The sequence below is a fragment of the Podarcis liolepis genome (assembly GCF_965112155.1).
Source record: "Podarcis liolepis genome assembly, chromosome: 7".
Taxonomy (NCBI): Eukaryota; Metazoa; Chordata; class Lepidosauria; order Squamata; family Lacertidae; genus Podarcis; species Podarcis liolepis.
This window is the reverse complement of record NC_139561.1, coordinates 4,009,231-4,024,236: the sequence shown is the minus strand read 5'-3', so window position 1 is coordinate 4,024,236 and position 15,006 is coordinate 4,009,231. Positions and strand designations below refer to the sequence as shown.

The 15,006-nt window shown below is 46.0% G+C and overlaps 1 protein-coding gene across 8 annotated transcripts in view; it reads left to right on the top strand.

The window, feature by feature from the left end:
* GPAT2 (glycerol-3-phosphate acyltransferase 2, mitochondrial) overlaps window positions 1–15,006 on the top strand; it is an 86,701-nt gene that overhangs the window by 11,435 nt on the left and 60,260 nt on the right. For 2 of the 8 annotated variants that reach the window (XM_083514202.1, XM_083514204.1), the window contains one exon: window positions 7,093–7,147. Coding sequence is in view for 2 of the 8 variants with exons in the window: in XM_083514206.1 (XP_083370332.1) it covers window positions 11,905–11,931 (27 nt within the window). In the remaining 6 variants the exon portion in view is untranslated. Of the gene's footprint in view, window positions 1–5,713; window positions 6,192–7,092; window positions 7,148–11,157; window positions 11,932–15,006 lie in introns of those variants that run through there. The other 6 variants (XM_083514209.1, XM_083514197.1, XM_083514206.1 and 3 more) reach the window with 6 other exon arrangements.

The following is a 15,006-nucleotide window of genomic DNA, read 5'->3' as shown; positions in this document are numbered from 1 at the left end:
AGGGGGCTCCTTGATTTTTTCCCCTGCTGCTGTTCTTCGAATCAAATAGAGGTTTGCCTGTGGTGGAAATCCATTGTAAGCAGAGGTTTTTCACCACATCCTCCCCACTCATAGACTCAGAAGGAAAAAACCCATCATCATGGCTGGAGGCAGTATACCTCTGAATACCAGTTGCTGGGAATCACAAATGGGGAGAGTGCTTTTGGGCTCAGGTCTGGCTTGTGGGCTTCCCAGAGGCGTCTGGTTGGCCACTTTGGGAACAGGATGCTGCACTAGATGGGATTTTATGGCTTGATCTAGCAGGGTTCTTCTTATGTTCTTCAGATAGAGGGGAAATGGAGCTTTTCCTACCTGGCCTGGACAGCAGAAACAAAATGCATTATCTGTTCACTCCAAGGCTGTTGAAAAACACCTGAGATGGAGGTAAGGACACCTATCCTGGGGGTAAGGGCAGATGGAGAAGCTGAGCTGACTTCCCACTAGAACTGAACCAATGTTCTAAAAATATATATTAAAAAATTACTCCAAAAACATTTCTGAGTGGTGGTTCCCCCCCCCCTCAATCACAGAAGAAAAGGCATCCTTGAAGATTTTTTTCCTAAATATTCTCCACCATTTTGTGTTGGCTGCTGCTGTCCCCCCCTGCCCGGTGATGCCTAGAATCATGCTATGTCTGGGGCACTGTGGAAGATGTGGAATGGTGACCCAGGTTACCAACTCACTTGCAGCAACAAACCCCCACAACTAGTTCTGCATGCACCCCAATATTTGAACGGTGACAAACTTCTGGGATGCCTTTGCCCATCCAGAGTTCGGGTTCCTTGGAATAAAGATCTATGGCTGTGGTGTCTTTAGGATATATGGATTTATTTACACATATAGACAACCTGAGCGTGGGATGGAGGGGCTCACAGCATTAACACTCCAACAGTTCTTGTCAAAACTTTGGGTCCAGTACAAAGCAAGACATGTCCATCTCTCCAGCTTCCAGCATCACCCCAAACTCACAGACACACAGTCCTCCACAGTCTATTGTTCCCCATCATAGGATGATGTGGCTTCTAGCCTGATGAGATGGGGGGGAAGCCCACCCACCTGTCCCTATGGCAGCGTCTCAAGGACATGTAAAATGCAGCACTTAAGGTAATGGCCTTGGCTGGCCAGTTAACAAAGGAACTGGTTTCACTGGTTCAGCAGGTTTCCTCTTAAATATTTAGCCTCACATATACAGGACCCTAAGAACTCAAAGGGACCCATGGATATCAGCCAGACTAACCCCCCAAACCTGTAATGGTGCGGAAAAAGAAAGTAGCCATGCCCCTGTCACTTGCTAAAGACACCGTTGGAGAGTTTCTCCTTCGCCTGAAGAAATCTGGTGCTAGCTTCTCTCCCCCACCTCTATTTCTTCATCCACAAACAGGATAAGAGAACTTTGAGAGAATTTGTACACAGCTCTAGTTCCTGCAGAAGGGAATTCCTGCAACTCTTCACATTAATCCACCAGCTCCTCTGCATGTGGGGTGTTTTGCCCCAAAGTTGTGCATTCTTCCGTCTTTCTGCCATGGAGTTCTTTCCTTGGGAAAATCAGATGAGGTTTGGGAATGGAAATAAACAATAGCTGGAAGCTGGGTGAGGGATCTTAAAGGGGTGGCGAACAGAGATAGTGACTAGTGTTGATATTTCCCAGAGCGTGTATACTTGCAGTATGTGTATTTCTAAACTTGCAGACGACCCTGTGCCTCAGTGTTTATCCTTGGCCACCATCCTCCTTTGTGTGTTGGGCAGGGAAACTGGAATCCCATTAGCCACTTTGAGTGGGGACCAGGAGGGTATTTATTCCCTTGGGTACCTCATCCTATCAGCAATCCTTTTTTTAATCCCACCCACCCCACAAGCAAGTCGTAGTTGCCGAAGTCCATGTCGGACGTGTTTTGGGTTTGAACAACTGCTCAGCAATTGGCAGGCCGCTTCAGCATCTAGTGAGTCAGTCTGTTACCCCCATAATACTATACACAAGACAGCAGTATCGTGTTGCAGTGATATTGGCTGGGAAATGAAGGCTGCTGTCCTGTGACTTTCTTCCACACAAATGTGCTTGGAACAGAGCTGCAAATGGGGGAATGTGAATATCAGACTGAGCCATGCAGGCGTTCCATGTGGATATCAGGACACGGCTGCAAGCCAAGAGTGTAGAAATTAATGGCCCGCATCAATCTCAGCAGAGACGAGCGCTGTACTCAGGAAGTTACTGCACCCTTGAGAGACCACATCGGATGATCGGAATGCTTGAGAATAAGGACAAAGGGGACCCTCTTGGCTTGAGTGCAAGGCAAGAGGCCCAGGGGGCCATGCAATGGCAAAAGTGTCCATTACAAGGGCCTTTTTGAAGGGAGGGAACTGATGGAGAAGGGACTCAAGAATCGTGCGTCTGGGCAAGTCGCTTCCTTGGCCTGAGGAAACGTTAGAGGAAGGAGGGAAATGGGCCATCTGCAGCATTATACCACTTGTAACAGTCATAGCTTTCTCTCAAAGAATCCTGGGAACATGAAGCGGGCTGAGGCCGCAACCTTGCGTGGCACAACCCTGATGCAGTGCCCCGTGGCACCCGCCCCCTCCCTGCTCCCAGAAGCAGTGCTGGCTTCTGGCAAGATCTGGTGAGATCTCATATGCACACCCTCCAATGAAAATAGGGATGTCCCATTCCATAACAATAATTTATGTCCCACACATCTTACTGGGTTGCCCCAGCCACTCTGGGAAGCTTCCAAGATATATAAAAACATAATAAAGTTTTTCGGTTTCCCTCGCACCCCTCCCGCTTTCCTTCTCCCTTTATGTTCTTTTCTGGGTGCGTCCTCTCTCCCATCCCTTTGGCAAGAATGCCACCGTCTTGCCCACGTGGCCTCTGAGGTGGGACTGGGGTGGCCGGTGTCCTCCCTCCCTCATGACCCGCCACTTGGTGGGACCGAGCTGCCCATAAGCTGCCAGAGCCCAGCCAAAGCAGTCAAAAGCTCAAGGCCCCGTCACAGCGGTCTTGGACGTACCAGCTGCCATGAGTGGGATGTGGCAGTGCGAAGTCGTTGTGTAAGTGTCAGTTTGGGGGGGCACGCAATTCCCAGAGCTGTGAGAACAGGGGGCTTGGCCACGCGGGCCGTTGCCCTGATCCCCTCAGGCCCCCCCTTCTAGAGTGTCATTTTGTGTGGCATCCTTGCCCTCTAGCGCAAAGTGGTAAGCCTCGAAAGTGGAATCGCTGGACTTGAATTTATTTAGCTGCAAAATTTAAAGGACTGTCTACATTTTTTAAATGTATTTTTTATTAAAGATTTCTTGGTTTACAAAAGTATGTGCAATGTCTCCTTTTTCAAGTTACTATTTTCCACAGGTCAGTTTCATTTGTTGAGACATTAGTGTTACATTAGGAAGAAAAAGGGGGGAAGAGGTGGAGGGGGCCATGGTGGGTGGGGGTGGGGTGGGGTCAGGTGGCAATGTTTCTATTTTACTTAAGGTATGTGTGGGGTTTTGTATCAGTGTCATTTGTGCAGGATCTCTTTGCTATTCGCTTGTGTTCCTCTGGTGGTGGGAGAAGTTGGGGTTGGTCTACTCTAGTGTGTGGTTGCTTGTTTGTGATTGGCGGTGGTGAACCTTGTTTTCATGTGTGGGTGGGGTGGGTGTTTTTGAATCAGGATAGCCATATTGATTTGTACTATCTAAATTTGAAAGTAGTAACGAATAACATTGTTGATCTGATGTTATTCACCACTACTTTGGTGAGTAACATAGGAATTTTGAAGTAGTAATGAATGCTATTCATTTACTACTTTAAAATGAATAACATTCATTACTACTTTAAAATTACTTAAAATTTAAAATTACAGCACGGGTGGTGCTGTGGTCTAAACCACAGAGCCTAGGGCTTACTCATCAGAAGGTTGGCAGTTCGAATCCCCGCGACGGGGTGAGCTCCCGTTGCTCGGTCCCAGCTCCTGCCCACCTAGCAGTTTGAAAGCACGTCAAAGTGCAAGTAGATAAATAGGTACTGCTCTAGCGAGAAGGTAAACGGCGTTTCCGTGTGCTGCTCTGGTTCGCCAGAAGCGGCTTAGTCATGCTGGCCACATGATCCGGAAGCTGTACGCCGGCTCCCTTGGGCAATAAAGTGAGATGAGCACCGCAACCCCAGAGTCATTCGCGACTGGACCTAACGGTCAGGGGTCCCTTTACCTTTTACCTGGACCACACATCAGAAAAAGCCTAATTGACACATATTGACTCAAATGTTTGGACTCTAACTGGGAATTCAAAGCTTAGTTGTAAATTCTTAACTGGGAATTCATAATTCAATTATGGAATCTATTTCAAAATATTTAAAGAAACGAAGCAGAGGATGTGCCTAGTTCCATGAAAAGCAGAGCTGATACACAGGATGTGGCTTGCGCACGTTGTCTTAGGCATGCTCATTATTGCACCCTCTAATAATGTTTAAAATAGCAATTGGCATTATGTTACCAAAAAAGCCTACTTCAAGTTAAAAGTACCTGAAACTGGAAGGTTTGTATTTCAAGTGTAATGTAAATGTCCCAATGCCTCATAAGAATTTTGGTTCATGTGTGTGATACCTAAATAACAAAAATAAAAACATAAAAAAGTAAAAACATAATAAAACATTAAACATTTTTTTAAAAAAACTTCCCTATGCAGGATTGCCTTCAGATGACTTGGGGGTCGGATAACTTTGTACCCTCCAACATTTCTCTAATGAAAATAGGGACATCCTAAGGAAAAGCAGGACATTCTGGGATCAAATTAGGAACCCTAGAAAATAGGGACACTCGGAGGGTCTGCATATGTATGCTCTGCAAGAGCTTGTAAGAGCTCGGGGAGATCCTACTGGAATCCATTGTTGCTTTGTGCGCATCACTGCAGCAACCACACAAGGCCAGCAGTGGGCATTTGGGTGGTGGGCTGGCACCTTCCTCTTTTGCCTCGGGCAGTGAAATGGAACATGCTGCCCCTGGCTGAGGCTGCTGCTAAGAGAGTTGTTGGAAGACCTCTTCCCAGAGTTTTTCCTCAACCCACCAATTATTACAAGCAGAAGCTTAAGCAAAAGGGTCTTTATATTCCTCCTCTTCAGTGTGAATAGCAACTGGGATTTGAACACAGCTCTTCCTTTAGGTGCCTCAGCTGTTTACTCCCCTTTGCATGGGTGCAGAAGGGGAGATTTGTATGAGGCTGTACCGATTACTTGGAGAACAGGGAGTCAAAAGAAGTCTTTCTTTGCATCTCGGGTTGGGGATAAGTGGCTGAGATCAGCAATAGGTGTGGAAATGTGGGGGGGGGGGTATGTTCCTGAGGCTGTTCTGGGGGTTGAGATGGGCCCCAGAGTGCTCACTTGCCTACTTCTACTCCAGACCATTGCAGTTTCTCCTGCATTTCAAACCTACAGAAGTATATAATTCCCCCTTCACACTCACATTTCCCCACCACTTCACTGCATCCGAGAATGAAGAAATCTTCTCCTGTCAGTTATTCAGAGGATTTTATGCCAGCACCAATCCAGAACCGCTGTTTGCTGTGCAGGCAACTGCATCAGCACTTTCAACATCCTGTTTTCAAGCATCCTTTGACTTGGCCATAATAGATTTGTTCCTTAGAAATTGGCATGGAAAATGCTGCCTATGTCTTTATAAAGCCTTGTTGCAGAAAGGGGAGGTGGGCTAGCTGTTGCATTTCACGACACGTTTGTGACAGTTTCAAGATTGGTTGCTCTGTCAGTAATTTCCAAATATTCCTGATTTGTGCTGGTTTTGCTGTTTTTCGATTAAAAGAACTGCATTCACCCACTTTTTAAAAACTTTGTGGACCAAACCAATTGATAAAATGTTGTTGAAGATCTTTAAAAGGGTCACTGCACAAACTTGTTGTTTATTCCAAGAGTTCTAACAACTGCTTTTATCCTTAAAATGCTTGCTTGCAGGGCCAGCGAGCCAATCTGGTACAGAGCTTGATCTAGCATTTGCTAAAGTCAATAACTTTTCTGTTGACTTCAAAAGGAAATGGAACTGTGATGCTAACACCCTGATCCAAAATGCCTTTGCTTGAAAGCAGGAGCTATTGATTGCCCTGGAATTAGCTCCCAAGCAAATGTGCTTAGTAGAACAACCTAGTGTCACTTATAAATCCCATTGAACTCAATAGTAAGTATCTATATTGTAATGTGCTGCAGAACTTTGAGGTGGTGGTCGTGGGGCTTCTGGTGGCAATTGCCTAAGCTGCCCTTATGGCACAGACGGCTGGCAGAGGCAGAAGGGACTATGCCTCCCCCTGGATATACTGCTGTGATCTGTAGTAAAGACCTCCTGATGCTGCTGGACTACAACCCCCATCACCCCTGACCATTGGCTGTGTTGGCTGGGAGCTGATGGGAGTTGGAGTCTGGAAGGCACTACGTTGGCTTTATAGGCATGGACCTTCGCAGCTAGAAAAGCCCCAATACCGCTTTGTCTTTTGCAACCTATCCTGTCCCCTTGGGTGAGCCTGTGGGCTGAATATCTAGGAATTCATCAGCATGCAATGCATTAACCAGCGTTTCTCCAATTTGGGTCCCCAGCTGTTGTTAGACTACAACTCCCATCATCCCTAGCTAGCAGGACTAGTGGTCAGGAATGATGGGAGTTGTAGTCCAACAGCAGGTGGAGACCCCAGTTTGAGAAACATGGCGAGGTGGATGTCCTAAACCATGGCTGGGGAACTCCTAGTCCTGTTGGGCTCCCAATTCCAGTCATCCCTGACTACTGGCCAGGCTGGGGCTGATGGAGCCCTGCTGTGTCTGGGGGGCCATGGGTCCCTTGCCCCTGTTCTAAACAATGCTTTTTATATCTTGCGGAATAAAGAATAATATGATACTTTATCATATTACTTGAGCTGGGTGTCAAGAAGACCTCCCAGGCCTATGGTTTTACAGGTGTTAAGATTAGAGCCTGCAGAAGAGAAGCATCAAAAAGAAAATGGTCAAACCAGTTTCTTTTGTTAATACCCTGGCATATTTCCTTTGGTTTTTATTTACTGCATTTCTACCCCTCCTTTTTCTCCATATAGCTCAGTGATGGAACCTGCATTTTCAAAACTCCCCCACTGTCTGCAATTCTAAAAGGTAAACAGAAAATTGAACATCTCATTATGGTTGACTCTTGATATTTCAGAAATCCTTACTGAAAGTGAAACTTATCAAAACTCTAGAAGTGAACGTGCTGCCTTGTAGTTCTTTAGAAATATTATTAAATTGGCTTAATATAATTTCCTTGGGGCAGAGAATTAATTTAAGCTTTAGGACAAGTGTGGCTGATGATTTAAGTGGGACCTCTAAAGGCTGAAGCATTGGAAATAATAATTACTAGCAGCCTCAATTAATATTTGCAAGAGACTTAGCAGATACCTGAAATGAAATTGATTGTGAACAAAGTTGATAGTGAAAGTAAGATATGGTATTAGATGCATATGTTAATTTGTGGGTTTGCAAGCAGTCTCTGTGAGTTGTTCTCTGGCATTTGAGGCAGTTTTTCCCAGGCTACTGTGGATTGGTGGTCTCCAGGGAAGGGGTAATCAGCAGAAATTAAAAAGGCAAGGGAAAAGAGGATGAAGTAAAGAAGCAAAAGGATAGTGGGAAGAAACAAAGTAAGCCAAACAGGACCTTGAAAACCAGAGAAAGAAATGATTCTGCTCTCTATCAAGATGAGCCAGTGGGAAGTGACTTATGAAAAGCAGGGACATAGGAAGCAGGGACAAAGTCAAACATGGGTCACTTAACTCAGTCTTGTATACACTGACTGGCAGCAGCCCTACCTGGAGTTACTGGGAATGGAACCTGGGACCGTCTGCCTGCAAAGCGGGTGTTTTGCCACTGAGCCATGGTCTTTCCCCTCTGTACCTACCACGTTAGGTTGGTTGGTGCATCACTATTCAGTTGGTAGGTAAAATACCTGATCTTTCATGTTTCATCCTCCTGGGAGGGGAGAAGCTCGCTCCAGATGCAAAAGGAGGACAGGAGGGGTTCCTTACTCCTTATTAAACAGCTACACCGTGGAGGTCATCAGAGGAAGGTTTGCTTTCCACATTCCTGTGTGGCAAGAAGCACATGCTGACATTTTTTCTTCTGTTTGTTAAAAGATGCAGGACCTCCGCTATCCTCCCTTGCACTTGATTTGGCCATCTTAAAATGGGGAAGGTGGGGGAAGGAAGAGGATGAAGATGCACACACAAAGAAAATATTGATGGCATCATCTGCAACAACACCCATTGTATTCCACATAGGACAAACAGGCCCATCTCTAAGCAACTGAATATGTGGGCATCAGAAGGGGCAATATATATTTGTTAAAATGGGGAGAACATTTCAGCCTCTCACAATGCTCAGTACCTGGCTTTTAAGATGGCCAAACTAAAACACAGAAACTACTGAATTACATTTTGAATTACACTTGCGGATTGAATCTGCCACTATATATATACTTAAATCACATTGTATGTGGTATTGGTGTTCCAATGCTAGGATGCCTGTGTTATTTACATACAGGGGTGCCATCATAATTTTATAGGGCTCTTTCTCTCTCTGTGAGCTCATGTGCCTTTATTTGGAGCCAGTGTGGTGTAGTGGTTAAGAGCAGTGGACTCGTAATCCAGTGGACCGGGTTCAATTCCCTGCTCCTCCACATGCAGCTGCTGGGTGACCTTGGGCTAGTCACACTTCTCAGCCCCACTCACCTCACAGAGTGTTTGTTGTGGGGGGGGGGGGGAGAAAGGTGGTTGTTAGCCGCTTTGAGACTCCTTAGGGTAGTGATAAAGCGGGATATCAAATCCAAACTCTCTTATACTGGTGAATGCTAAAATACACTGATGATGCTAAATAGATGTTAGGAACATAGGAAACTGCTTCATGAGCCAGACCATTGGTTCACCTAGCTCTGCATTGGCAGAAGGTCCCAGGGTTTCAGGCAGGGTTCTTTCACAGCTCTACTAAGAGATGTCAGGATTGAACCTAGGACTTTCTGAGTGCAAAGTGATGGCCTTTGGCCTTAAATGGGCTGTGCTCTCCATAAAAGCCATCACTATGCTGAGAATCTCTCACCTGGTACAGTCTCAGTTCAAACAAGGCAAGTGTGCAGCAGGGTAATTCTGTCAATAGTGTCAGACTTGAAGAAAAACACACACATTCCAGCCAGGAAGTCATTGGACGGCCTCAGGCAAGACAGCCTTTAAGTTCCCTATTTGTAATGTTCAAATTACGGTGACCTCATAGGTTTATTGTTGGCATGAATGAAATAGAGATTGCCTAGTGCTTTGTTCTAGATACATTAAAAAACTACTATGCACACAGTCTTGCAAAATCTTTCATGCATATTCATAATCATAATGACTTCAAAAGCTTCCAGCCATAATATGAAATAACTGGCTTCTGGCAAAAAGTTACAGGTAACTAAAGTTAACTTTTTGCCAGAGGCCAGTTATTTCATCCTATGGCTGTGGCGTGGTGTAAAAAACTTTAGTTCATCCCACCTTATTAACAGTGCATGAACATTATTCATAACTTTGATTTTGTGTCTTTTTAAAAAGATGCTCAGGCGACTGGTGAAAATATGTCCGATGATAAATGTAAAGAAAACACCTTAAGAGACTACTCTTAAGCCCTGTGCAGAGGGGTAATGAGTGCAGAAATGAAGAGGAGGAAGTGGGGAGTCTTGGGGGCTCCCACCAGTGACCAGTAGGAAGGCAGGGAGCCCAACATTAGGTGGCGCCGGAGAGCCAATGGCAGGCAGAGCCAACTCAGTCTGGTTTTGTCCCCGCCCTCTCTGTTTAAAATAGAATAATTTTATTAAAGATGTTCTTGGGTTACAAAAGTACACGCATTGTCTCTATTTTCAGGTTTCAGAGTCTTTTCTACAGATCAGTTGCATTCAGTGTGAGACATTAATGTTGTACACAGTGTAAGGTTGCAGGAGAAAAGGGGAGGGGAGAGAAGGGGTGGTAAATTTATATTCTTTTACTTAAGTGTGTGGGGTTTTTGTGTCAGCGTTAGTTGGGGAGGTTCTCTTTCTATTCACTTATTAATTTACCTTGGCAGTGAGAGAAGTTGGGAGGGGGCAGACTGCAGTGAGATTTGTTTGAGTGTATGGGCGGGGGGAGGGACGCGGGTGGCACTGTGGGTTAAACCACAGAGCCTAGGACTTGCCGATCAGAAGATCAGAAGTTTAGCGGTTCGAATCCCCATTGCTCGGTCCCTGCTCCTGCCAACCTAGCAGTTTGAAAGCACATCCAAGTGCAAGTAGATAAATAGGTACCACTCCGGCGGGAAGGTAAACGGCGTTTCCGTGCGCTGCTCTGGTTCGCCAGAAGCGGCTTAGTCATGCTGGCCACATGACCCGGAAGCTGTACGCCGGCTCCCTCGGCCAGTAAAGCGAGATGAGCACCGCAACCCCAGAGTCGGCCATGACTGGACCTAATGGTCAGGGGTCCCTTTACCTTTAGCCATAATGGAAACCATGGGAGGGGAGTATTGTGCTCAAATACTGCTTGTGGGTTTCCCCCAGGCATCCAGTCGCCCACTGTGGGAAAAGGATGCAGGACTGGACAGGATACTGGCCTTGCATATCTTTGGCCCATCTACCTGCGCCCAGGCCGCCCACATGCAACTCCCATCCTGTGCTACATCTTTCCTCTGGACCTTTGGAACATGTTGGAAATTGGGTGTAGGGTCAGCAGGAGATCGCCCACCCCCCTTCATGATCACCCTACTACATGATCATCCCTTGAGATCTACTACACCCACATGAGCGTAGCCGGGGGGGGGGGCAGGGGAGCACGTCGGTTCTGCCCCCCTAACAAAAGTCCTGACTCTCCCCCGATCAAAAGTCCTGGCCGTGCCCATCCAGCCACTGTCAGAGGTGGGCAATCTCATCCTATAGAATGGCAATGGTGCCCACCAGGGAGGTGCAGGAACCCACCTGAGGCGCGGGAACTAAGTTCCTGTGAGTTCCCCCAGAAAAAAAGCCCCTCTTGTAGGTGTTGGCTCCGAGGTCAGACCCACCGAGTTTTGTCTGTGGGGCTTATTGCAAAGGAAGGATGTGCAGCCTGCAGATGTGCGCAGCTTTCCCCAGAAATCTACTCCCCCGGAAGCGTGCACTGGAATACGGCCTGATCGTGTGCACGCTTACTCGGAAGGAAGCCCCATTCCAGCATTTCACCCGCCGTGGGGCTAAGCGATCGAAAGGCTGGCTGCCCCCGAATCCTGCGCGCGTTTTTCATCAGCGGTAACGTCTACTCAGCCCAGTGAGCTTTACTCCTAAGTAGGCGAGCACAGGCGTCCAGCCCAATTCTACGCACGCTTCCTTGGAAGTAAAGCAGGCCTTCCACCTCCAAGGTAGCGGATCAGCCCCCGCTCTCCTTCCTATCCTATCCTATCCGGAAGCCGAGACCTGCGCTGGGCGTGCGCCGCGGGGCTGCTGAGGATCCTCCCAGGGGCGCTTCCACGAGAGCGCGCGCCCAGTGTGGCCGGGAGTCGCGCGGCCCGAAGCGCGCCCGCGTCTTGCAAGCAGAAAGCGAACGGTAATTCTTGCGCGTGGCGCAACTGGCCTCTGGACTTCACAGGTGCGGAAAAGCTGCCTTCACCTTTGAGGTCAACGCGGGAGCCAGGAGGTTGTTAAATTTGTAGTTGATGTTTGGAGATTTTGCAAAAAAAAAGCTCAACAGCAACAAAGCTCAACTCAGCTTTTGCGTCCGGATTTTCAGGTGCCAGCCCCCCCCGCCCCCCGGAGAGTTACACGGACCCCCAATTGCAAAGCACCTGACTAGCTGGTGAAGGTGGAGGGAAGGAACTTTTGTTAGTGCCTCAAGAGACTCCCTTAGTCTGAAAAGGGAATGGGGGAGGAGGCCGCAGATATGGAGGTGAGGCTCCTTTTAGGTTCTGTGCAGCCCTGCTGGGAATAAGAAACACAACGATGGCTGATTCCTCAGCTTTGGATATAACAAAAAACACACCTGGCTGTTACTCTGGTCTGTCTCCATCCCTGGGCAAAACTCAGAGCCCTTGAAAAGTAAAGAGAAACAAGGCAGTCAGCATTAACAATGGCTGAAAATAATTTTAGGTGCTGTACTAGGTATATAAAAAAGCCAAATTGGGTAACTTTACCTGGCAGCTGAAGGGAATGTTGCTAGAGAGAGAGAGAGAGAGAGAGAGGAAGAAGTCCCATCTTCAGATGGCAAATATCCTTTTCCTCCAGTTTAGACTCTTGCTGTTGAGTGGCTAAATTCATTATTTTCCAAAACGTACAAAAAGTATAAACATCTGAAGGTGAGATGTTGGAATGTTTGCGGCTTTCTCTCACATTCCATTTTAAGACTGTCCAGATGCAGACTCCAGATGTTGCCATACGCCAAAATTTTACTTTGCACCTGCTGCTTTATTTACCAGCTGGCCTAATGAAGAATTCTGGAGAACGCAAACACAGTTTTGTGATATTTTTGTTTTCCAAATGAAGATATTGTTCTAATTTAGTTTTTGGGGTGTCCCCCCCCTTGGGGCTAACATGGCTGCTTTTTTACTTTTGATGTGACGAAAGTAAGGACAAGCTTATTAATAAGCACAATCCTTTGCTATTTAAATTGATGGGCCTTAAAATGTGCTTACCTTTGTCTGGTTCACTGTTTTCTGGTTTGAGGCCTGGAAGGGGTTGGTTGCAGATGAGACCAAATATTTTTCCATATTGCCATAAAAACCCATTGGTTTATATGGTTGGTCCCCTTGACATTCTTGATTTTAATGGGTAGACAAGACCTCTTTTGAGCAGGGACAGCCTGCTCTCTATTCAAAGGAAGAGGCCTCTGAAAGGTTGTTAAAGCGCATCAGGTAGGAAGTTTTGAAACCCCAGAGTCTTAAATATTCCAAACAATATAGATTTTTGAAGCAGCTACTGGAGTAGGTGAGGCATTGGACAAAACTGGAATCCTTAACAAGGAAGATCAGTGGGATGGTAATGAGAAGCCCCTCCTTGCTGCCTGCATGGCATCCTTTGTGTTGCCCCTTAAGAGACAAAAAATCGGTTCAGGAGGAGATGATGGTGCTTCCCTGCCCCCACCCTCTGCAAGGGTAGAAGGAGGGGCATGTTTAATTTCAGCTCTTTAGACATTTAAATTTTTGAGGCAGTGATAGAATAGAGTTAAAGTAACAATAGAAATGGCAAAGAGAATATGAAAGAGTTGAGGATTTTGGAATGTCTCTGTTAACTTGAATGTGATTTAATATTTGTATTCTGCTTTTCCAACAACAAATGTTGATCTCAAAGCAGCTCACGGTAAGAACAATAGTATTAAAAAATAACAAACATTGCAATCACTATAATAATATCAAAATCACAGTAGCATATAGAGCAATAAACAAACAAATCCATCATGACAATTAATACAATATAAACTCTCAGTGATTCAAAATAGCTGTTGAGTTCCCAGGAAGCAGGATCTCTCATAGTTTTTAGCTTTGACTTCTTTTTCACCTTCAAAGAGAGAAATTGATGACTTCTGTGTTGTTCCTTCCAAGCATATAGCGCATGCATGCATATGTGTGTAAGTGGGGTTGTGCCTTTGGTCTTGCCACTAATGCTTTACCTTTGGTTTCTTGTCTGAAAAGAGAGTCTGCATGCATTCAGTTTTGTATGGGGTGAGCAGCCTTTGCCAGCCCGGTGTACTCTGCTGCTGGGTTTGATGAGAGATGCAATCCCACAACATCTGGAGGCTACTAGGTTGGTGAAGCCTGGGGTGGGCCTTCCATTGCTTTGCAGAGGCTCCCCTTACAGTCCATTAAACGTCTCTTTGTCTTCCTCCAGAAGTTCACTGTGTACAGGGTGGGTGGAGGGGAAGGGAACAAGTGAAGTGGGCTTATGAACTCTTCAGTTTTCAGCTGAGCAAGAAGAGAAATGTTTTCCCTGTCCGATTTCTACAGTAGAAGGAGATAATAGCATAAGAATGCTTAGCCATGATCGCAGCTTTGTGAGGGAAAGCATAAGAGGTCAAAATTCATGTTGGTACTTGTGAAGAACAAAGAGCTTTTCATTTGAGTCTGCAAACAGGGCTTCAAGAAAGAAGGTCCCACACAAGGTGACTTCACTCAGAATGATGCATCGTCCTGCTGTGTAGATCTGACCTGATTTGCACATAATGCTAATTCAAAGCGGGACTTAACACAAACAAGCACATTTTCATCTTCCCAGACAGAGATTGTGGCCACAGTGTTCCTGTCGCAGGATGCACTGCCATTGTGCTTTAACATAATGTTATGTCTGGACCTGAGCTCGTGGTTTGTCTACTGGAGGAGTCCCTTCCTATGCTGTGGGAAGTGGGGAACTTTGGAAATTATTTAGAAGGGGATATTTTAAAGAACTTTAAATCTTTAAAAGCTTTGCTTTGCTGCATGTTTTGTAACTTTAAATCTCTGCTGGGGCTTTCTCACCAAAGAGTACTTGCTCCACACCTGGATCCAGGGAATTCTCCTTTTATTCTTACCCCAAATTTGGTATTTACTCCAAATACCAAAAACCAACAGTATCATAGGGACATGGAAGCTATTGATTGATTGATTGATTGATTGTGTTAGTGTTAGGAAAAAAGAAGAGTTTGTAGGCAGAGACTACCCTTCTGAGCAATAGCTGGTAATTGTTGAGGCTCTGAGATTAGAATTTGAAATTGGTAATTTAGCAACACTGTCTAAAAGACATTGGAAGTCTTTTTGGGGGAAGGCAGGACTTACTTTCTCATTTTAACAGTCCTGGGACAGCAAATTCTGAAGCTTAGAATCATAGAATAGAATCATAGAATCATAGAGTTGGAAGAGACCACAAGGGCCATCAAGTCCAACCCCCTGCCAAGCAGGAAACATCATCAGAGCACTCCTGACATATGGTTGTCAAGCCTCTGCTTAAAGACCTCCAAAGCAGGAGACTCCACCACACTCCTTGGCAGCAAATTCCA